This window comes from Cryptomeria japonica, chromosome 10, assembly GCF_030272615.1.
Source record: "Cryptomeria japonica chromosome 10, Sugi_1.0, whole genome shotgun sequence".
Taxonomy (NCBI): domain Eukaryota; kingdom Viridiplantae; phylum Streptophyta; class Pinopsida; order Cupressales; family Cupressaceae; genus Cryptomeria; species Cryptomeria japonica.
This window is the reverse complement of record NC_081414.1, coordinates 284093152-284117905: the sequence shown is the minus strand read 5'-3', so window position 1 is coordinate 284117905 and position 24754 is coordinate 284093152. Positions and strand designations below refer to the sequence as shown.

The 24754-nt window shown below is 32.2% G+C and overlaps 1 protein-coding gene across 1 annotated transcript; it reads left to right on the top strand.

Moving 5' to 3' along the window:
• The first annotated feature begins 7503 nt into the window (after positions 1 to 7503).
• LOC131055571 (7-deoxyloganetin glucosyltransferase-like) lies at positions 7504 to 9044 on the top strand. The gene is made up of 2 exons (XM_057990036.2): positions 7504 to 8026; positions 8116 to 9044. Exons 1-2 carry the CDS (start codon positions 7504 to 7506, stop codon positions 9042 to 9044), a joined length of 1452 nt encoding a protein of 483 aa, XP_057846019.2.
• The last annotated feature ends 15710 nt before the right edge of the window (positions 9045 to 24754 follow it).

Below are 24754 nucleotides of genomic sequence, written 5' to 3'. Positions count from 1 at the left end.
ATCATGGCTACGATAAGGATTTACAACATGGTTAGGGTTAAGGTTAGGATTATTGTTAGACTCGCAACTTGGGATTATGGTTAGGAATATCGTTATGGTTAGGATTAGGATTTACATTATGGTTGAGGTTAGGCTTAGATGATTAGGGTTAGGGTTAGTTTTATGATTAAGCTTAAGATTTAGGGTTATGACTAGGATTATGGCTAGGGTTAGGGTTAGGAATTAAGATGAAGTATTAATCCATTATAGATTTTTCTTTTCAATAATTTATTTTTTGACATAATTATGTAGATATCAATTACATTTCTACCATTTTAGGGATCTCCAAAGATTAATAAGATTCATTCCAAACTTTAGAGGAAGGAATATGGTTATGGTTAGGTTTAGGATTTACATTATGGTTGAGGTTAGGCTTAGAGGATTAGGGTTAGGGTTAGTTTTATGATTAAGCTTATGATTTAGGGTTATGGTTAGGATTATGGCTAGGGTTAGTGTCGATGTCCTAGTTAGGGTTAGGGTTAGGAATTAAGATGAAGAAGTATTAATCATTATAGATTTTTCTTTTCAATAATTTATTTTCTAACATAATTATGTAGATATGAATTATATTTCTACTATTTTAGGATCTCCAAAGATTAATAAGATTCATTCCAAACCCTAAAAGAATCTTCCTCATTAATAAAAATTAAATAATAAAGAATATAATCTTTATTAAAAAATTTAATAAAGAATAATATAAAAAAGGATAAAAATCATTTATTTGTATTGTATTCATAATCTTTTCAATAAAAATTGTAATGATAAAGAATAATAAAAAAAATGATAACATTCATTTATTTTAATTTTAATAATTTTTTATAATTTTAAGTATTATAATTTTATATTTATATATTTCAAGATAATAAGTTGCCACAAATTCGTACAACTTGAGTTGGCCTAGTGGTGGAGAATTTGTGCTCTTAAAAGAGAGGTCACAAGTTTAAATCCCACAAGGGGGTAGGGTATGTACACCGGCTTCGGCCCATTACTAATCAAAAGAAAAAAAATTGCCACAAATTAAAATAAAGTTATGACAAGTTAAAATAATTTTTAAATTTTAAAAAAAAAATAATAGCATTATTATAATTTAATATTTAATATATTTTAAGATAATAAGTTACGACAAGTTAAAATAGTTTTATTATTTTAAAAAAATAATAAATTTATATTTAAATTTTTTAAAATATTTAATTTATTAAAAACAAATTAAAGTAATTTTTTTAATTTCAACCCTAAAAAATATCTCTTAAACAAAAAAAAATTCTTTATTAAATAATTTTATGATTTATATCTTTTAAAATATTATTAAAAAAAATTATACATATCTTTAAATTATTTGTATTATATTATTACTTGCATTATTTATAATTTTATTGTAAAGATACAAGTTAGAATGAAAATGATTTAGAAAAAAAAACATTCCAGAAAACAAAAACAAAGCATTTAATCTACGTAGCGGACAAAACGGCCCGCCCCATGCCATGCCATGCCCCATGTGATGACGTGACCGTCCAATCAAACTGACCATGCCATCTCCAGTCCTTTCGGACATTTTTCATTTTTTTTGATAAGTCCGTTGGGGGTGGAGGAAAGTTTTTTTTGTTTAAATGTATGATTATATTTTTTAAATTGAAATAATTTTTTTAAATATGTTTTTATAATTTTTTATTTTTTTAGTTATATTTGTAAAATAATAAATTAATAATTAATTATGTATTTAAAGTTTTTAAATAATAAGTTATGTGTTTTATTTAATGTTTGATTATATTTTTAAAATTGAAATAATTTATTTTAATATTTTTTCATAATTTTTTATTTTTTATATTTTTTATATTTTTTAAGCTATATTTGTGAAATAATAAATATAATAAATTAATAGTTAATTATAATATTAAATTTTAAGTTAAAAACATTAAAAATTATTAAGTTTATTAAGTTTTATTATTAATTTTTAATCTTTTTGACTTACATTATTAATATATAATGTTTTTAATTTTTATTAATTGTTTATTTATTTAAGTTTTTATAATTTAATTAATAAAATTTACTTAGTATATTTTCTTTGTATGTTTATTATTATTATTTAATCTAATAATATATAAATTTAATCAAATAATCAAATATTTTAACATTTTTTTTGATATGCCATATTAAACATTAATCTAAAATACACCTATCAAATGAAATTTTGAATAAATATATTTTAAATTGTCAATCTAGATACAATATTTACATAGTTTGAATTTAATTTTTTTACTTGTGTATAATTTATATACATTTTATTTTGTAAATTTGAGCAATAAGTTATAGTTTGCATTAAATTTTTACTTATGTGCAATTTTTACTTATGTATCATATATTATATGTTTAATGTGTCATTCTTTAAGTAAAAAGTTAATTCAAACTATAAAAACTTTAAAATATTCAAAGAAAATATACTAAGTAAATATTGAACTTTAGATACTTATTATAAAAAATTATTAAAAAAATTAAAATAAAATTATTAAAAGAATTAAAATAAATTAAGAAGATGCTTCTCATGGTAGAATTTTTTACATGAAGAAAAAGGAAATTGGATTTGATTTAACGAAGGGACTGATTTTATCGGTGTAATCTTGAGTGGGATGAATAATATAAGAAAGATGCTTCTTGTCAGATTTGATCTGATTTGGTTCGGATACTGATACTGATTAGGTATGTCTAAATTGACAAGTAATATAAAAATGTTTATTTTAATAATTTCATATTTGGTATAGATTTTTTAATTGTAGATTTAGTTTTATAGATAAGAATGGTGTATATATATACACCATTCTTCCTCCCAAAGCTCAAACTTGCATTGATCAAGACTAATCTCAAGGTAATTTGGATTGAACCTTAAATTTTAAAAAATTAAATTATGTCTAGAATCCTAACCTTTCCTACTATTTTTTGTGAGTCAACTTGGTACACATTTTGTGAGGCTTGTTGCTATGTGTTGGTATTTAAAAACATCCATTTGTGTAGTTAATACATAAAAAGATGTAAAGAATGTGCATCTGCATTCCCATTAGTGGTGATTTGAGAAGCAAAGTGATACATGAAGCTTGTAGTGCTTTCTATTTTGGCCATTTATGAGTATTTACTAGATAATAAATATTATTGAACATCATATTGGAAAGACTTGTTTTTTATTGAAGACTTTTGGAGGTTTCCACCTTGAAGTGGCTTTTTATTATCAAGTATTTGTATTTTATTTTCTACTATATTCTCTTGTATAATTAATTTCATTACAAGTGGTACCAATCAAGGAGAGCTTTAGAGAGCTACTCAAGGACATGTTGAAGTAGCTATAGTCTTGATTGGAGGTTCTCTTTTCAGTAATTAGGAAGTCTACACTTAAATAAGCTATAATAGAAATGAAAATTGTTCTAATTTATTTTGAGTGATTTATTACAAAAATTCTTTTGGTAAAAAAAATGGCGGGGACTTCACTAATAAGGGAAATAACCTGATTGCACTAGGAGGTCCCTAATAAAGACAGATCATATTTAGAGGTAAAACCTAACAGAAATTTGGATGTACTTTTTTTTGCACTAGATGACATGGTTTTCCTATTAGGGGAGAATATATGACCTTTATTGGGAAATTGGATGTACTATGTTTTTCACTAGATGACATGGTTTTCCTACTTGGGAGAATATACAAAATATCAAATTTGTCATTCTACACAAGGAGATCTAGGCATCCCATGCATATCTTAATTTCATAAATATACTTTAAAAAATTGTTACTTAGGGGGTTTGATTAGTAGCATCTTGGGGTTTAATAAATTTTGCATCAAATAAAAGATTTTATTTTTGCACATATCTTTTTCTAAACAATGTTCATTTTATTTATTAAATGTTTTCCCATCTTTACTTACATTTTTGTGAGGGGCGTGAATAAAAGCCACACAATTGTGCACACCTTATGTACTTTTGGATCTTGTTTGCAAATATTTGTGTGTAACTTGTTTTTTCACCTTATATAATGGTTGTTGAGTGTAATATTTGAGATTTGTTTTGTGCAAGTCTTTTATCATTTTTATTGTTTATACATCATGCATGTTACTACACAAGACATAATGCAACCTTTATTTTTTTGTTATATTATTTATAATAATGAAATTTACATATCCTGCAACATCCTTATTACAATTTTTTGTTTCCTTTTATCCTTTATCCTATTTATGTACATTGTGTATATTATTTTGACCCTATTTTACTTAAATTATGTCACCTCTATCCATTTATATCCCCTTTCCCCTCTATCTATATATAATGCAGCTCAAAAATTTGGTATTAGTTTATAATATTTAATATTTAAATTGTTTTAAAACAATTAAAAAAAAATTTAAAAAGGCACAAAGCAGTACCTTGATATAGGCAAAGTATCATCACTACATTAGTGAGATGGAAAAGGATATTGAATTCAAATTTGTTTAGAGACCAATTCTGTTGGTGTCGTGCTCAATGGGATGTGGATGTCGGAAGGAAAATGATGGGAAATTAAGTACGCGCGGTTTTGTAAAGAGGTAAGTTGAGTCCAGGAAGGAAACTGCTTGGAAATTACACAATCCTTGACCTGTACAGAGAGTAAAGTGGCTCCAGTCCTTCCGTTGACAAATTAAAGGGATTAAATCCAAAATGCTTTGAGTAGGTAGAGGAACGATTTGATTCGATGAGATTTGATTTGGTTTGGGGACATGGTGAGGGGTATAAGTGATTAAAAAAGAAATTGGATCTGTATATATGATTTTTTTTTCACATATATCATTATCTTTTTGGCATTTCATCTTTATTTTTAATTTCTAAATTTCCATGAAAAGTCTTGAGTAGGTAGGCATCCATCAAGGTGACTTTAAAAATTATTCTGTCTAAATCATTTTAACACATTTTATAGGGAGATGTTCTCATTAGTGTCAAGTTTCGAGTAGGTAGGCATTCCATCAAGATGACTTTAGAAATGATTTTGTATTTATTAGTTGAAAATTATTTTAACATGTTCTATAGGGAGATGCTCTCATTAGTATTAAGTTTAATATCAAAGTCTTGAGTAGGTAGGCATCCCATCAAGGTGACTTTAAAAATTATTCTGTCTAAATCATTTTAACACATTTTATAGGGAGATGTTCTCATTAGTGTCAAGTTTCGAGTAGGTAGGCATTCCATCAAGATGACTTTAGAAATGATTTTGTATTTATTAGTTGAAAATTATTTTAACATGTTCTATAGGGAGATGCTCTCATTAGTATTAAGTTTAATATCAAAGTCTTGAGTAGGTAGGCATCCCATCAAGGTGACTTTAAAAATTATTCTGTCTAAATTATTTTGTATTTATTAGAATAATTTTTAAAGTCACCTTGATGGGATGCCTATACCATTCTTATCTATAAAACTAAATCTACAATTAAAAAATCTATACCAAATATGAAATTATTAAAATAAACATTTTTATATTACTTGTCAATTTAGACATACCTAATCAGTAGTATCAGTATCCGAACCAAATCAGATCAAATCTGACAAGAAGCATCTTTCTTATATTATTCATCCCACTCAAGATTACACCGACAAAATCAGTCCCTCCGTTAAATCAAATCCAATTTCCTTTTTCTTCATGTAAAAAATTCTACCATGAGAAGCATCTTCTTAATTTATTTTAATTCTTTTAATAATTTTATTTTTATTTTATTTTAATTTTTTTAATATTTTTTTATAATAAGTATCTAAAGTTCAATATTTACTTAGTATATTTTCTTTGAATGTTTTTAAATTAACTTTTTATTTAAAGAATGACACATTAAACATATAATATATGATACATAAGTAAAAATTGCACATAAGTAAAAATTTAATGCAAACTATAACTTATTGCTTAAATTTACAAAATAAAATGTATATAAATTATATACAAGTAAAAAAATTAAATTCAAATTATGTAAATATTGTATCTAGATTGACAATTTAAAATATATTTATTCAAAATTTCATTTGATAGGTGTATTTTAGATTAATGTTTAATATCGCATATCAAAAAAAAGGTTAAAATATTTGATTATTTGATTAAATTTATATATTATTAGATTAAATAATAATAATAAACATACAAAGAAAATATACTAAGTAAATTTTATTAATTAAATTATAAAAACTTAAATAAATAAACAATTAATAAAACTTAAAAAAATTATATATTAATAATGTAAGTTAAAAAGATTAAAAATTAATAATAAAACTTAATAAACTTAATAATTTTTAATGTTTTTAACTTAAAATTTAATATTATAATTAACTATTAATTTATTATATTTATTATTTCACAAATATAGCTTAAAAAATTGAAAAAATATAATAAATAAAAAATTATGAAAAAATATTAAAATAAATTATTTCAATTTTAAAAATATAATCAAAGATTAAAGAAAACACATAACTTATTATTTAAAAACTTTAAATACATAACTAATTATTAATTTATTATTTTACAAATATAACTTAAAAAATAAAAAATTATAAAAACATATTAAAAAAAATTATTTCAATTTAAAAAATATAATCATACGTTTAAGCAAAAAAAACTTTCCTCCACCCCCGACCGACTTATCAAAAAAAATGAAAAATGTCCGAAAGACTGGAGATGGCATGGTCAGTTTGATTGAACCGTTTGATTGGACGGTCACGTCATCACATGGGGCATGGCATGGAGCGGGCCATTTTGTCCGCTGCGTAGCCATCGTTATTCCTTTGCTGTTGTATTTACTTTCAAATTTTCGAAATCAAGAAAATGAAATGGAAGCACCGGGAGGGATTTTTGAATTGTATTGGGCGGTTGCCATCCGTCTCTGCTGCCGTCCGTCTTCCGTCTCTGCCACCGTCCGTCTCTGCTGCCGTCCATCTAATGCATTCATCGTATGGTATCATGATATGCCGTTTTCTATGGAGATTAGCCGCTCCCCTCAATTATAATATTCATTCATTGAATATTACTATTCAAAACGTCCGTTACAGAATATTATTATTGATGATTCATTAGAAACATATGTTTTTGCGTATACATAAAGACTCCTAAGATCTAATATTGTTCTTCTGTGGAGTTGAAAATAGAACCAGTCCAAAACAAAAGTTGAAATTCGGTGGAACAAGATTTTTTAATAATTGACTTGTACAGATTCGGCATTCGGCTCTGATCCTTTCCAGGTGTGGGACACTATGCCGTCGGCCTACACATCAATATAAGCACGTCTTCAACTGGTATAGTGATGCTGATTACTAGATGGTGGAGTGGCTTTCAATAGCTGAGAAACTAATTGTGAATTTAAAGGGGCGTACGACTACTTAATCTTTTCTTGTAAATTGAGGGTGAAATTTCTGGGATTTTCAGAGATAGGTATTTGGATTGAAGAGCGAAAATAAGTGCCTGAGTTGACCGGAAAGGAAAATCATGGCTGGAAGTGAACATAGGAGACCTCATGCTGTTCTGGTTCCTTTCCCCGCCCAAGGCCATATCAACCCCATGATGCAGCTGGCTAATAAACTAGTTGAACAAGGATTTGTAATCACTTTTGTCAGCACCGATTACAACTATTCTCGTATTGCAAAGGCCAACAAATCCATTGAAAAAGATTCTGCTGTTTCTAGGGAAGGTAACAGTCATGGTGATATTCGCTGGATAGTCGTCTCAGATGGCCTTCCTCCTACCGATACTCGCGCAGACGTTATCAAGTTGTGTCATGTGACAGAAAACATCATCGTCTCCTTCATTGACAAACTGATTGGGGAGATGAAAAGGCGGGATCCTGAGGAGGACATCTGTTTGATAACGGACTGCTTTGCCGCCACCGCATTAGATGTGGCCAAACGTCACCGAATTCCAATGGCTGCTCTCTGGGTGATGTTTACTGCCACCTATGCTCTGATCTATAATTTACCCAATCTCGTTTCCTCTTCTCTTGTTCCTTCAAATGGTAAGCCCCACAGTTCCTTTTAATCACACAAAGGCATAAATTTCTCAAACAATGGAGTAATCAGTATTTTCGTTTTGATCACTCTACAGGAGTCCCCAATGACTTTACGAAGGTGAAATACCTTCCCTCCATGCCGCCTCTCTGCTCTGCACACCTTCCGTGGGCTGCTGGATTCAATGAAAACCAACAAGACTTTATCTTCGGCTTCATTGAACGTTACATGGAAAGAACGAGGGAGCTCAAATGGGTGTTGTTCAATTCTTTCTATTATCTTGAAGCCCCCATAATCGATATCCTAATTGCCCAAGGAGCCTCGGTCTGTTCAATTGGTCCCTGTATCCCTTCTCCGCGTCTCAATGGGGAAGTTAATTCAAAAATCACAGCGAACTTTTGGGCAGAAGAAGCAGAATGTTTGGATTGGCTAGACAAGCAGTCTCCGAAGAGTGTGGCGTACGTGTCCTTTGGAAGCCTGGCAATAGTGAACCAGAGACAGTTGGAAGAATTTGCGATGGGTATGGAGGCCACCCAGAGACCGTTTCTGTGGGTTCTGCGAAGTGATCTCATGGACGGGTCGAGCGCTAAACTTCCTCCAGGATTCATGGAAGCCACCAAAGATCGGGCATATTTTGTGCCATGGTGTCCACAGACGCAGGTTCTTTCTCATCCTTCTATTGCGTGTTTCTTCACTCACTGTGGATGGAATTCCGTAATGGAAAGCATCGCCATGGGAGTTCCCATGCTCTGTTGGCCTTACTTTGCAGAGCACTTTCTAATATCTGCTTATGTGGTAGACATCTGGAAGATTGGGCTGGCTTTGAATACAAACATCGATGGAATAGCAGAAAATAGGGAAATCGAGATGGGGGTGAAGAGAGTAAGTGAAGATAATGAGATGAAGGCAAGAGTGTTGAAATTGAGCGAGAGAGCAAAAGATGCAGTGAAGAGCGAAACGGGGCCGTCTTATGCAAATTTTCAAGACTTTGTGAAGGCAATGAGAGAGGAAATCCGTCACAAATAACTCTTATTTGTGGAAGCGTTGTCCTTTCATTAATATGTTATAAATTGTTAGTCCCTGATTTTAAAGGGGGAGAATAATGTTTTCAATTAGCTGTTTGCAATCAATTGTAGTTTAGGAAATCGTGAAAAAAAAATTCTATGTTTTTTTCATCTTTAATCAATAGGAAAGAATAGGACAGTTAATTGCAATTTTTTTCATAGATTATTAGTCAAGATTAAAAACAAAAAATCAAAAGATCAAAAAAACCTTTTTTCACAATAAATATTGAAAGCAGTGAAAAAAGTATTCACAATAGTTTCTGATTCTTACATCAATCTTGATTCTAAGATATAAGTCTGAAACAAATACAAAAACAAAAAAATTATCATAAGAAATAAAGATAATTTAAATATTATGCAGTTGATTCTAAGAATATTTATATCACAACATCTAAGACTATGCATGCTTAAAAAAACTTCCCCTAATGAATCATTCTCTTGAATTGAATCCTTCAAATACCCTTTGTATAGCTTTAAAGGCATGGATATTGCATCACAAGAATCCAAAATATTGTTGCCAACTTCCTTCTACCGAGAGCTTTTTTTATTCAGTCAATAAATTATTTTGTTAGATAATATGTAATAATAATAATATAATATTATATAAAAGATAATAATTTATAATATGTAGTAACAAGTGCCACGTAGTGGAGAGTACTTGCCATTTAGATTTATAATAGTAATTGAGTATGTTAACCTAAATTGAATGCTAATCTTAACCCTTACACTAACCCTATTTTAACTCTAATAAAAGTCTTGTCTCAAATTCCAATTATAACTCTTATCTTAATTGAATTGTATTACTAACCTCTTTGAATCCTAAGCATAATTTAACCAACCCTAAATTAAAAGTTTTTCCTATAAACCTAATTGATCCTTAAACCTAACCCCAATTTAACTTTACACCTAACCTTTACCCTAATTAAATCCTTACCCTAACCATGTTTGAACTATAATCATAATTTAACCCTAGCTCAAAAAAAAATTATCTTTAATTAAACAATAATTGAATCATAGTCCTAAACCTAATTGAACATAAATCTAGCCCTAATTGAACTATAATCCTAAACCTAACTATAATTAAACCTAACTATAATTATAATTAAGATATAATTATAATGAATGTATTTGGTAATCTTTGTATTTTTTAAGTTAATTCATTCAATCTTAACAATAATATCTATAAATATGGGTAATCTTAATTGAATATTAGAGAATACATTTTTATTATTCTATAATGGAATTGTAGACACCCAAAATTGTCATGTCTAATTAAATAAATATTTTATTTATTTTATTATCTAAGCCTAATTCTTCTATTAATTAAATAAATCTTTATTTATTTAATTAATTCATTTATCCTCTTCTAGCCTTATTTCTCATTTAAATAAATACATTTATTTATTTAAATTATCCTTTTCCTAAATTAAATAAATATTTTTATTTATTTAATTATCCTACTTCTTCTATTTATTAAATAAATCTTTATTTATTTAATTAATTCATTAGCTTTTTCTACCCATGACACATGTCATTCATCTCTTAATTCATACACTACCTACCTCTTTCATTATTTTGGTATTTCTTTTACCTACCCTCTAATCCTAGCCGACCTCTCTTTTTACACCTCTCAATCTTATCCCTCCATTTCATATTGTGTCTTCTATTTAAGGAGATGCTTTCTTCATTGTCAAACCCTAATGACATATCCTAATGACATATCCTAATGATACATGCTAATGACTGATTTTGGAGTACTTGGCTACACTACAATTCCACTTGCACCCACATTCCGTTCTTTGTTGAGCTCTTATGCATATTAAAATCTGAGAGCAAATATATCAAGCAAGATCAATGGAGATAGGAAGAATGGAGATCAAAACCCTATTGGACAGGTGATGGTATAATCTTTGTGATTTTGAGTTATTTGCATTGTCTTAGGTAATCTTCATATGTTATGGTGGATCTTTGTTGATTGTTAGGCTAGGGTTTAGTGGTTGGATTCATTTAGCCTTTCAATATTGTTGTTTATTGTTATCCATTTTCACCATAAACATTTTGGCACGCAAGGTGGGACATGGATTTTTCTTAGATCTATATTTTTTGCAGATTTTTCTAACCCTATATTGCTGTTTTGTAAAACAATTTGGAGAATAACCTTGTGCAGCTAGGGTTTTGGACACAAAATCAAGATCTTGGAGAGATTCGATCATATCTCATAAACGGCTTGGAAATTTTGCACCAAATTTTTTTTGCAAGTTGAAGAAAGTATCAGGAGCTCTCAATCCAAAATTCAGAATTTTTGGAGCAAATTTTCAATTTTTAGGAATTTTTTATGATTTTTCATAAAAAATTTATTTTGAGAGCAAATGAGAGAATTTTTCGGATTTTCTTACATTTTTGGAAATCTCTCATAATTATACACAGGATATGTTCTTTGTGAATTTAATTTTGATGCAAAATATTTCCCTAAAAATCAGATCTTTAAAAATTAGGGTTTTTATTTATTTTGATCAGATCTCACAAACGGCTTCAAATTTTTCCATAAAATTTTGTTTGCAGGTTAGGAACAAAATTAGAAAGATTCAGTAAAAATTTCAGATTTTTTGAATCTATTTTTCATTTTATATGAATTTTTTATGATTTTTCATAAAAAATTAATTTTGAGAGCAAATTAGCGAATTTTTCGGATTTTCTTACATTTTTGAAAATCTCTCAGAATTATACATAGGATCTGTTCTTTGTGATTTTAAATTTGATGCAAAATAATTCTTCAAAAATCAGATCTTTGAAAATTAGGGTTTTGCATTATTTTACTCATATCTCACAAACTGCTTGGATTTGTTGCAGGAAATTTTTTGTGCAGGTTTGGAAGACCATAAAGACTCTCTAGTAAAAAATTTAGATTTTTTGGATCGATTTTACATTTTATATGAATTTTTTATGATTTTTCATAAAAAATTAATTTTTGGAGCAAATTAACAAACTTTTTGGATTTTCTTACATTTCTGGAAATATCTTGAAATTTTACAGGCGGTCTTTTTTTATGATGAATCAAGTCTTTGAATTGGTCAACAAAACGCATTATTTAAGGCCCCTATTTCACAAAGTCTTTTGGATCTAAAATTTACCTAACTTGTGTGCTTGCAGGAAGGGGTGATCATTTGAAACAATCCAAACTACTAATAAATCTTTGTTGCAGGTCCTTGGCAAGTTTTTTTTGGATTTTTATTGTGTGCCTTGTTTTCATAGACTAGCAAACACTTCAATTGGTGCACTAAAATTGAATCATTGTCTTTTGTGTCTTGAGCAATAGGCTCTTTTTGTTTACTCTTTAGAGGGCCTGTCTTCCCGTGTGGTCATTAGGACTACTAGTGAGAAGAGAACGACCCAAGTGGTAACGAGGAAAACCCACCTCATCCAAACCACTATAATCAAATGTATTCATGGTGAAAACTATGAATAACGTGTGTTGATTAGTTCATACCGACACTATGTCTCCCTATAAACCCGTTTGATCAAATTTATTTGATCATTTGTAGGGCGTAACCCCTACCGGCTGGGAGCCTTCTGTATTTACAGAGCTGAAAGTGCCGCATGTATGGCCACACGAGCGGATGCCCTTACTAGCACCTTTTTGTTTTAGAAGCCCAAATCCTTCTAGTTGTTGGGGCAGGAGGTCGGACCTCTGGTAGCGGCCCACACACATACGGTTCTTAGTAGAGATACAAAGTTCGCCATGGGGAGTTTTCATGGGGACTGATGCTTGGCTGACCCGAGAAGTGAGTGTCGAGGGTGGAGCCAGTGAGGTCAAGCATCTAAGTATCCGCTCTGAATAGCGTAGCCTCGGGGGTAAAACCCCATGTGGGATCAACAACTATTGTCTTGGCCAGCCATAAGAATTGTGCTTGACTTATGTTAAACATTCAAACAATCAAGACCAAACAGCAAAACATTGTGTCTTTTGTGTCTTCAAGTGTATGCAAAACAATTTTACATCAAACAACACACTTTTCTTGGAGTCATTGTCAGTCTAAACACTTGCAAACATTGAGTCCTCATCAACATTGTGTCCTCTTGTCACGAAAAATAGTCAAACATTCAGATTTGGTCACCACCAAAAACTTCACAAATTGGAAAAATTTCACAGTCCAACAAACAAAAGAAATCAGTTTCGGCATACTTGAGCTTCCTAGGTTGTCTCTTCAGATTTCATCTAGCATTCAGCCTGTTCTAAGGTCTCACATAGTCCATCATTGCTTCACATCTCATTTTACATTCACAATTGTCTAAACTTGAGTCAAAAGGTCACTTGCTTGTCCTCATCATACTTTGTCAACACACTACATACTGCTACACTTTGCTAAGTGGTCCCTCATCAAGGTTTCTTACCTTTGGGTCTCATTTGGTCTTACTTAGAGTTAAGGTCAGCTTACCTCATCAAGAGAAACTATCCTCTCTTTGGAAGTCACACCTACTCTACTACTTACATACTTGGTCTTACACTTTGGACATTGCAAGTACACCTAAGATTCATTTACACTCCATACAACTCTTGGTCTTCCATACTCTTTTCATATTTTTCATCTAGTCTCTCACATATTGGTCAAACACCTAGTTCATGGTTGAAACCCGCCTTCAAAAATCTAGGAGAATAGCTAAAGAAGCTCAAGAATCCGCAAGCATGAGTTCTTATGAGTATGACAATGATCTATTCTACAATCCTGAGCACACTACATTACCAGACATGAATGTTTATAGAAACAATCCAAATGTGGAAAGCGCAAACACTATAAACAACAATGCTACACACAATGACACAGTGGACAACTCTTCAATACTATCAGCAGACATACAAGAATCTATAATGGATCCTCAATTCAATAGATTGGTTGAAGAGATAATGAGGAGAGATCGTCAATACTTTCTAAACATGATGGCACAAAGTGGAGCTAAAATACCGCATGATTTTGACTTATCTCAACTTATGGAAAGGCGACCCTCACAACAAACTCAATCCAACATGGATCAAAGGAGACCAAATAGTGGAGGAAATAGAGGACTGAATATGATGCCTGAGTCACCATCAGTTTTGCTTCAAAAACCAGCAATCCCACATACACAAGCTCAAACATATGATACTTACACTCAAAGACCATCATGGAGGCCTTATGCTCAAACACATGCTCAAGGTATGGATCAATCAAGACAAGTGGATACTCAAGGACATCCTCAAAATTTTGACACAAAGAGACCTCATGTCAAAATTGGGGGCAACACAATGGAAAATGAAAGGCCTATTGAATATGGTATATATGCACAAAATAGATATGGGGTCCCTCAACAAGAAGTTATGCCAAGTGCTCCATATATGTCGCAACAATATAGACCTCCATATGGACATGTTTACGATCAGTATCATCCATACATGCAACAAGCTCCTCCTCAAATGGGTGTTTCAAACATGGGGTATGCTACAAGAAATCAGTCTCCTCCCAAGAATAATTTGGAACAACAAATTAGAGATCTACAAAAGAAAGTGGAGGACATGAGTACATCCAAACCTACATACACTATGAGAGATATATGCCCTTATCCCTTCGATAAGAGCATTCCAATGCCTCCATTTCCTCCACACTTTGTGACACCAAAGTTCGACAAATATAGAGGGAGAGGAGACCCCAAGGCACACATAAGACAATTCTTCACAGCTTGCATTGAGGTAGCGGCAGAAGAAACATACTTGATGAGATTGTTCCCACAGAGCTTAGGCGATCAAGCTATGGAATGGTTTTCTCAATTACCTCCTGGTATTAAGTCATGGGGCGACTTAGCAAAGGCATTCATTCAGCATTTCTCTTACAATATAGAAACAGATGTCTCAGTTATTACCTTGTGCAATACGAAACAAAAGGAAGGAGAATCTTTCAGCTAAAAGAAAAGTTAAAGATTAAAGACATGGGATGTGGTGAGTATATCTTTCATGTTGATCAACTCCCACTATCTCCTAAGGCATTCAGTCGACAGGAACAACCTACAAACAATTTTCAATGCCAAGGAATTGGGTGTGAACCACCTAGTGTTGTGGCTACTAAGTCTGAATGCAAATCTCCTCTAGCGGTGCCAGTAGCTCTTGATATCAATAGTCCTAAGAGTGGTTCCAGTGAAGAATCTATTGAGCATATCGCCAACCCTCTTGACAGCTCACATAGCCTTACCATATCATCCACTCATTCCATTTCCACTTCGCTCCCAAACTTGGATCAACAAGAATTACAAAAGCCCTTACTCATTGGGGATCACAAATCAAGCTTTGAAAAGAAAAATCTAAAAGTAAAAACTAAAGAAAAGTCCTTTAGTCCAAATCAAAATCAAAAGCTATTGGACTCTGCAAAAATCAAATTCAAGGATAAAAATCCTATGAAAGAAAAAGAGCAAGAGTTGATATCCCCTAATATCAAAATAACTGGGGGCAAAAATTCTAAAATTTTAAGTCAAAAAGCATACTTGTTGATCCTAAGTCTCCATCATGCTATCCTACTTTCACTTCTTTTCGCAATCATAAGCCTTCATAACTCATCCACTTGTTCCACACATCCTTTTCCTTCTGGCGATACATCATGGACCTTTAATGGAGCTTCCTTGAAGGACTTTGTTATCAGAGATGCCCAAACTTCTTCAGGTGACACGCATATGGGCCTGTGTAATCCACACACTAGTAATTCTATCTCAGTTCCTTTATCAAGGAAGACAGTCACTCAAGCTACACATCATTCAGTCAAGGAACAATGCAGCTACAATCACAAAGTCAAGCCTCGCACATTTGAGGTAGGTGACTTAGTCCTCAGAGAGAATCCCAAACATCAGCGAGATAGAGAGAAGAAGGGCAAGTTTGAACCAAAATGGCTTGGTCCTTACATCATTACAGCAGCATATGGATCTGGGGCATATCAGCTCTCAACTACAGAAGGGGAATCTTTGGAGGATCCTATCAACAGCATGCACCTTCGCAGGTTCTACACATAAGCTCTTCGGAATATCCTAATTCAAAAATACAAAAAAAATCAAAAATTTTCAAAAAAATACAAAAAAAATTATAAAACAAAAAAATCATTACTTGGTGAAACCCTGGCAAACAAGCGCCTTGTGACAACAAAAAAATTGAAAAATTGAGAAAAGTAAAGAGAAATAATTTCGTCCAACGGTGAAAACCACTTCGGTGGCGCCCTGGGCAAGTACCATGGTGAAAACTGGGTCACCAGCGCCATGCGTAGAGACTTTGCTCCTCCCTCTTTCAGGATTCTCTTTCATCTTTCACTTTGCACACACTCACAACCTATTCGTTCCCAATAAACTTACCCATTCCCATCATGGCTTGTTATTGATCTACCTAAGATTGGTTAGCCATCCATAACCCCCCCTTTTTCACTCCCTTTCCATCCATAATAAATCGGCTCCTATCTGTGACTACGGCCAATTCCTACGTCTAGTGATGGGTGTGGAACTAAGAACATCACATGTTTCGAGGAGTACAGTTTCTTCCAGCTTCCTTCAAGTCTATCCGCGCACAATCCGCAATAAAGCAACATCTGCATCGCCAGTCCACAATAAAGTATCAGTTTCATGGATTCAGTCAGTTTCAGATAAGACACAGCAGCAACAATGAGCTTCAACCAAATCAAATCTTTCAACAGACTCAAACAACATATGGTTCAGTGCTATCTATCCTTTTTGTGAAAGTGAACATTGTGACCACAATCAAAATTCGACTTATACAAGTGACAAGAGACACTAAACTTGAGGAGTATAGTGGATGTTGGTGTCGAGTCTTGGTTTTCTTTTGATTTTATCTTTTTGGTGACATGTCTTTTAGCTTTTCCAGGATGTCTTTGACTAGAGATTCTATCTCCAGGATGTCTTTGACTAGAAAGGCGAGGATGGGGTATCATCACCTATTTGCATTTGCTGTCTGTCGATTGTCTTTTAGTAATGCTATGACTTGTCCAAGGATATGAGGACACTGTGAGTCTAGTATGAACTGGGGCATTCCTTGTTTGTGACTGTCTTATCTCCATGCAAACAGGTACAATGACTTTCTGGGCCAAACAAATGCCTCGATTGTCATAACCTATTTTGCCATAATAAAGCTCAATGATGATAACGCACAAGAAGCTCTTTCACGTTCATATCTTCTGTCTTCCATCCCCCTTTCTTGATTGACTTCCATTGTCCTTCTCGAGTCTGCGTAGCCCGCTATCACATGACTGAGTATAATGACACACCAAAAACATTTGCATTTCATATAGTTACACCTACATCACCACATATAAGCATTTCATACATACATATAGATATCACAATTGCATCACATCCTGCATACAACACATGTTAGCACATCTCACATTTTCATTATGTAAATAATCATTTGCATTATCATATTCATTTGCATTACATACATTCACATTTGCATCATGCATCACATATACAACATAAAAGAACAAAAATATATTGCATTGCATCATATAAGCATCCATATCATAAAACATGTATCACATAAGAACATTTCATCACATAAGGTACACATGCATATAGCTGCCGCAAAAATGGATCATCTCTCATATATAATCAAAAGTGTCATGATACAATGATGTTAAAAGAATCATATGCCTACAATCACCCGCAGGTGTCTACAATACAAAAATGGTACAATACTAATACATAGGGAGCCCTCTACGGCTATGATGAATTCCCTTCCTCGGAGCCGCCTGGCCTCGATGGAGTTTGAGCCCTAGAAGGACCCACCCCAAGATCAACTCTCCTAGCCCCTGTGTCCCCTGCAGCCACCCCTCGTGTCGTCCTATCCAGACAGAGGAACCCACTGATAACTCCTGTCAACACTAGTGGTAGTGCTAATCTTGTCCATGTCATGGTATCCCATGCCACATGTCCCACCCTCATCCCTAGTCCTAGATCCTAGAACACTCGTCTCAGTGCATCCCTATCTCCGTCTTGATCGTAGGGTACTAACTCCCCATCGATCGGTATCCGCAGAATCCTATATACATCCTCCAAGGTGACTGTCATCTCACCCATCGGCAAATGCAAACTACAAGTCTCTGAGTGCCATCTCTCAACCAGTGCAGTCAACAATCCCATGTTCACCTGAAACTTAGGCACATACAGAATGTATCTCAATCCCATAACCTCAATCGCAGCTCAGTCCTCGGCTGTCAACTCAGGTCGCAACCTCTGAGTCAATGGGAATCTCTCCCGTGACTCCAGCATCGGCAAGTACTCCTGCAGTCAAGCAAATCAAATCATGTCAGTCATAGTGACACTCACTGTTCCTCACAAAGTGTTGCTATCTATCCTAGTAGTACTCCCTGTTCATCACAAAGTACTACGTGTGTGACACTCACTGTTCATCACAAAGTGTTACTCACATTTGCACTCCCTGTTCATCACAAAGTGCTGCTCATATTTTAGTACTCCCTGTTCATCACAAAGTACTCTATCTTGGTATTCACTGTTCATCACAAAGTGCCTTGATCTATCTTAGTCTTCCCTAGAGGACCTTCTTGAGTGTATCCTCTCAGCAGCTTATCCAATCGACAGCGTATGTTCATCACAGAACTGCCGATTTGACCTGGAAGACACAAATTCGCATTTTTGGACACAAACACATTTTCTTGACATAAATGAGCATTTATTACATTACCTAGTATGCATTAATGACAATAATAAATGCATCAAAGTACGAGGAGGTTTTGTGGTACTCACTGGCTCTCCTGCCTCCGTTGGCCTCTAGAATCGGCGAACACGGTCGAAACTATGAACAAAAGCCATCGCTGCTGACTGTTGCTGCTTTATTTTCGCTCTGCACTCTGCTCTCGTGGATGTGTAGATGACAATGAGGATGTATTTTCCCCCGTGGTCTATCTTATAGACTACCCCTAGCCCTCGCTTTCGTTTCCCGAGTCAGTCTTCTTTATCCCGTGACTTTGTCACTTTATCCAATCAGTCCATTCTATCCCGTCTTTCTTATCGAGAGATTGTCTGCAATCTTTTCAGACATTTTCATCCAATCTCTCGAGGGGGCATATCATTCCCATCCTGGGGCAACTCTGTATCAGTTCATCTTATCTTCTTTGAAACAACGTGACAAGCCGCATTGTCTCAAAGAGGGGCAAAATGTAGACACCCAAAATTGTCATGTCTAATTAAATAAATATTTTATTTATTTTATTATCTAAGCCTAATTCTTCTATTAATTAAATAAATCTTTATTTATTTAATTAATTCATTTATCCTCTTCTAGCCTTATTTCTCATTTAAATAAATACATTTATTTATTTAAATTATCCTTTTCCTAAATTAAATAAATATTTTTATTTATTTAATTATCCTACTTCTTCTATTTATTAAATAAATCTTTATTTATTTAATTAATTCATTAGCCTTTTTCTACCCATGACACATGTCATTCATCTCTTAATTCATACACTACCTACCTCTTTCATTATTTTGGTATTTCTTTTACCTACCCTCTAATCCTAGCCGACCTCTCTTTTTACACCTCTCAATCTTATCCCTCCATTTCATATTGTGTCTTCTATTTAAGGAGATGCTTTCTTCATTGTCAAACCCTAATGACATATCCTAATGACATATCCTAATGACACATGCTAATGACTGATTTTGGAGTACTTGGCTACACTACAATTCCACTTGCAACCACATTCCGTTCTTTGTTGAGCTCTTGTGCATATTAAAATCTGAGAGCAAATATATCAAGCAAGATCAATGGAGATAGGAAGAATGGAGATCAAAACCCTATTGGACATGTGATGGTATAATCTTTGTGATTTTGAGTTATTTGCATTGTCTTAGGTAATCTTCATATGTTATGGTGGATCTTTGTTGATTGTTAGGCTAGGGTTTAGTGGTTGGATTCATTTAGCCTTTCAATATTGTTGTTTATTGTTATCCATTTTCACCATAAACAGGAATATCAATAATGCTAGAGATTATATTTTTTTAAATTATCAAATTTCCACAATTCATCATAATATGTGTAGCTGCTTTCGGATATGATTGTGTGGATTTTTTTTGCATCAATGTTTCAGATCACACTCTGTGATCCATCATCAAGATGTATAGAGAATTTCAAGATATGAAATAAGGTCAATTGCAAACTAAGACAAGCTCAAGATTGTATTTGAAGCACTCTACAATGTTTGAGAAAGACTAAGTCTACAATTTTCATTTCGAGTTTGATCCCTAACATCTCCAGTTGTTTGGATTTGAGCTTAGTATGCAATTGACCTTCTTTCATATCTTCACATTCTCTATACATCTTGATGATGGATCACAGAGTGTGATTTGAAACGTTGATGCAAAAAAAGTCCACACAATCATATCTAGAAGCAACTACAAATAATATATTTTTTATTATTCAATTAATATTAATCATTCGCTCACTTGTCATGGTAGTTACCTTGTAATGGTAACTACCAATATTTTCACAATTAATAATCAATTAATTAGTATCAAAATATTTTCACCTAGTTTTAATAATAAAGAATAAATTCATTTGTCATGGTAGTTACCTTGTAACATAGTCAAATAAAAAAAAAATTAGATTTATAGAACCAAAATTTTCATTATTCATCCAAGTATTCATAATCAAAACATCTCCACAATATTAAATTATAATATTTTAATTATTATATTATTTTTTTATTAAGGATCAAATAGGTTTTGAGGGGACTCGAAACCCCTTATAACAAGTTTTGAAGGGACCTAAAACCCTCAGATTTTACATTGATCTGAAACCCATAGAAGAATGTTGACATAAGATACAACAAAGACAACCAGCAGCCCATCCAGAGCCAAGCAATAAAGATTAAACATTAAAGCTCTAGCTGAAAGAGAGAAAGGTCGAAGCCAAACACTAGAAGAATCAAGCAAACATAAACATAGGATCTTTACAATAGGCTTTATCAAGGATCACATAACCTTAACTTTGAGAATAAACAATAGTAAGATCACCTTACCCTTCAAAATATCCACCTCAATAGGAGAGAAAGCAGAAAAGGTCAGCAAAATGGCAACAACAACTCCCTTATAGCCAAGAAATAATTTGCCATCAGCTCCCCAATAGCTCCTCCCGGCAACACCAACAGCATTGAACTCCACCTCCATAGAAGCTAGGTCATCTCTGGCAACATCCATCTCCACCGCAACAGAAGATAGGACCACCTCTAAAGGAAAGGCTAGAGACAACTGAAGATGTTGAACCTGAAGTATAAAGGCCAAGACCAGAGAAGCAAGAAGGGGGAGGATAACCAAACCTCCCCCCCCCCCCAAAAAAAAAAAAAAGAGTAAGCCTTCCTCATCAATAGGAACCCTAGCCCTGCTCCTAACATTCCCACCATTCATAGACCCAGAAAGCCTCCACCAAAGAATGGCATGGGGAGCACCAAATAAGGAGGGGAAAAACCTGACAATCCTCATAACCCCACAACTGGGCAAGGGGCACACCAACCCAATACTGGAAAGGCCCCATCTGCAAGAAGCACCAACAATGATGACCGCAGAGCAATGCAAGAAAGAAGAAGCCATATGAGATGATGAAAACCTTGTGCCATGCTAACAAATAGGCTCACAAAAAGATGGAAAAATAGGAACAAAGCCAAAAACCCATCCACAACCCACAACCAAGAAGCAAAGAAGGAGCACACTAGCCAACCTAGCATGAGAAAAAATGGAAAAGCCCAAGAAAAGTGAACTACAGCTCCAAAAAATAATCGTCGCATCAATAAAAGCATCTCCACAAAGGCCCTGAACAACAACATCGACACTAGATGCCAAGGCGCAAATCCTACCTCTAACCTGACAACCCCTTGAGACCCTCGAACCTTTGCATGCCTCCCACAGGAACAAATTTGAGCCAAAAACCAAAACAGCTGATAGAACATGGGAGGGGGGGTTGTTCACATCCTCCTCCTCTACACTTTCATCTGCCTCTCCATCACCATCATAGTTATTGGAAGAGAACCTCACTCTCGCTCCTTCATGCACGTTCTTCATTGTTAATTTATTATAATTATAGTATTATATTATTGTATAATTTTTTATATATAATATACTATATTATTGATAACATTATTTTATTGTCCAATTGTTATATTATTAAATTGCATGAGGATAAGTAAAATAATATTATTAATTCATATTTTTTTATATTATATATATGTTTATTTACTTATATAAAATGTTGAAAGATACAAATTCTAAATAATTCAAAAATAAAATTTAAACATTCTAAATATTATTTTAATGTACCTAAAAATTTGCCAAAAATATTCGTTTATTGAATTGTATTCCTAACCTCCTTGAATCCTAACCATAATTTAACCCTAACCCCAAATCAAAAGTTTTGCCTAGAAGCCTAATTGATCCTTAACCCTAACTCCAATTTAACTTTATACCTAACCCTTACCCTAACTATTTTTGAACTATAATTATAATTTAACCCTAACTCAAAAATTTCTTTTATAACTTTAATTAAACACTAATTGAATTATAATCCTAACCCCAATTGAACCCTAGTCCTAATTAAACTCTAACACTAAGCTAATTGAACATAAATCTAACCCTAATTTAACTATAATATTAACCCTAACTATAATTAAACCTAACTATAATTATAATTGAGCTATAGTTGGTAATCTTTGTATTTTTTAAGTTAGTTCACTCAATCTTAACAATAATATCTGTAAATATGTGTAATCTTAGTTGAATATCTCATTCAATAATGAAATATGAATAATGCTAGAGATATTATCCTTTGTCATTTGGCATGGTAGTCACCTTGTAATGGTAACTACCAAGATTTTCACAATTAATTAGTATCAATATATTTTCACCTAGTTTCGATAATAAAGAAATTTATTTTTAATGGTAGTTACCTTGTAACATATATCAATTAAAAAAAAGTATTAGTTAGTAGTGTTAGTAGTATTAGTTGTTTTCACCCTAGTTATTTATAGGACCAAAATTTTCATTATTGATCCAAGTAATTATAATCAAAACATCTCCACAATATTATTATTGTATTTTAATTATTATAAATTGTTAATTTATTATAATTATAGTATAATATCATTGTATAAATTTTATCTTATTATCCAATTTTTATATTATTAAATTGCATTAAGATAACTAAAATAATATTATTAAATCATATTTATATATATATATGGATTTTATAATCAACCATCAAGTAACTTTATCTCTACGTAACTATCTTAGTAGTAAATTTTATATATGGTAGGGTCCCTAATCACATAACTACTTCACTATTAACTTTGAGATTAATGTTAATATTTAAAATACAGAATATTTAAGAAAGTTAAATTTAATGGTAATAAGTGAAAAATAAATAGAAAATTATTTTATAATAAATAATATTTAAGATGTAATATGATAGCTATTGTGTTAAGGTAAAAATGTTATAATAATTATTGAAAAGAAAAATAATTTATTATTAACTTTTTATGTTTTATTAGTTTTTATTCTTAAATTTTTAGTTGAAAATAATTATACTTTAATAAATTTTATATATATAAAATTTCTAAATTATTTTAAAACTAAAAATGAAATCTTGATAAATAAAATACATAGATTTTAGTATTATGCAATGAGATTAATCAATTCAATTTTTAAAATTAAATTAAATTAAATTTATAAACTAATCCACATGTCAGATAGATTAGTCTTATTAAAAAAAATTCTTGTGACAAAATATTTTGTCCAATCCCAACAATGATAAAATTGTTTTCTTTGAAATGTCTATACAAAAAAAATGTTTACTTTTAATAATCAAATATTTTTTAACTTTGAAAAAGAAATTGCTCATTTTTTATTGGTTGTTGTTAAAAAGTTTATTCACTTGATAGTTCCTATTTAAAACGTACCCTTGCCTATAGTTCCAGGCATGAGCTAATAACAAAGGCCATTTTTTATCGAGTAGATTAAATTGTACCTAATGTTTTCAGCCTCCAAATTGCACATGTCAACATTTAGTACACAATCCACATGTCTTGGCTATGCTTCCTCATTTTGCATACTAATTTAGACATGGTAAATGTTGAGAAAAAAAAGAGTTGTTTTTATCTTGGAGAGCCAACTATTCCCTTCTTTTGATCTACAATGGAGGATGGTGAGTAGTGGTATTAGATGAATCTCATCACAAGAACGCCCTACCAAATCTTCACCAAATACTAGAAGGTGGTAATCTTTGACGAACAACTTTGGATTTTCATTTTTGTAACTAGCTGAATCAATGGCTTCTTCAATTTTGTTTGATCTTTTCCTTAACAAAAAATCTCAAAATCATAGTCTTCATAGATTTAAATCAACTAACCATGTTGAGGAACTGATGGATTGAGACTATACTTTGGTTTTGCAGAAGGGAAGGTTCTACCCTAATCACAACATCACTTTAGTGATAATGATAAATGAAAATTACTAAAAATCAACCCACTATGGGAGGGTGGGATACAAAAGTAGGTAGGCATTACTTTGATGTGGTAACTTTTGTTCAAACCCTCAAATTGTGCAGTCGATTCTTTATAAAAATATTTCTAATTAGTTTTGAAATCACTG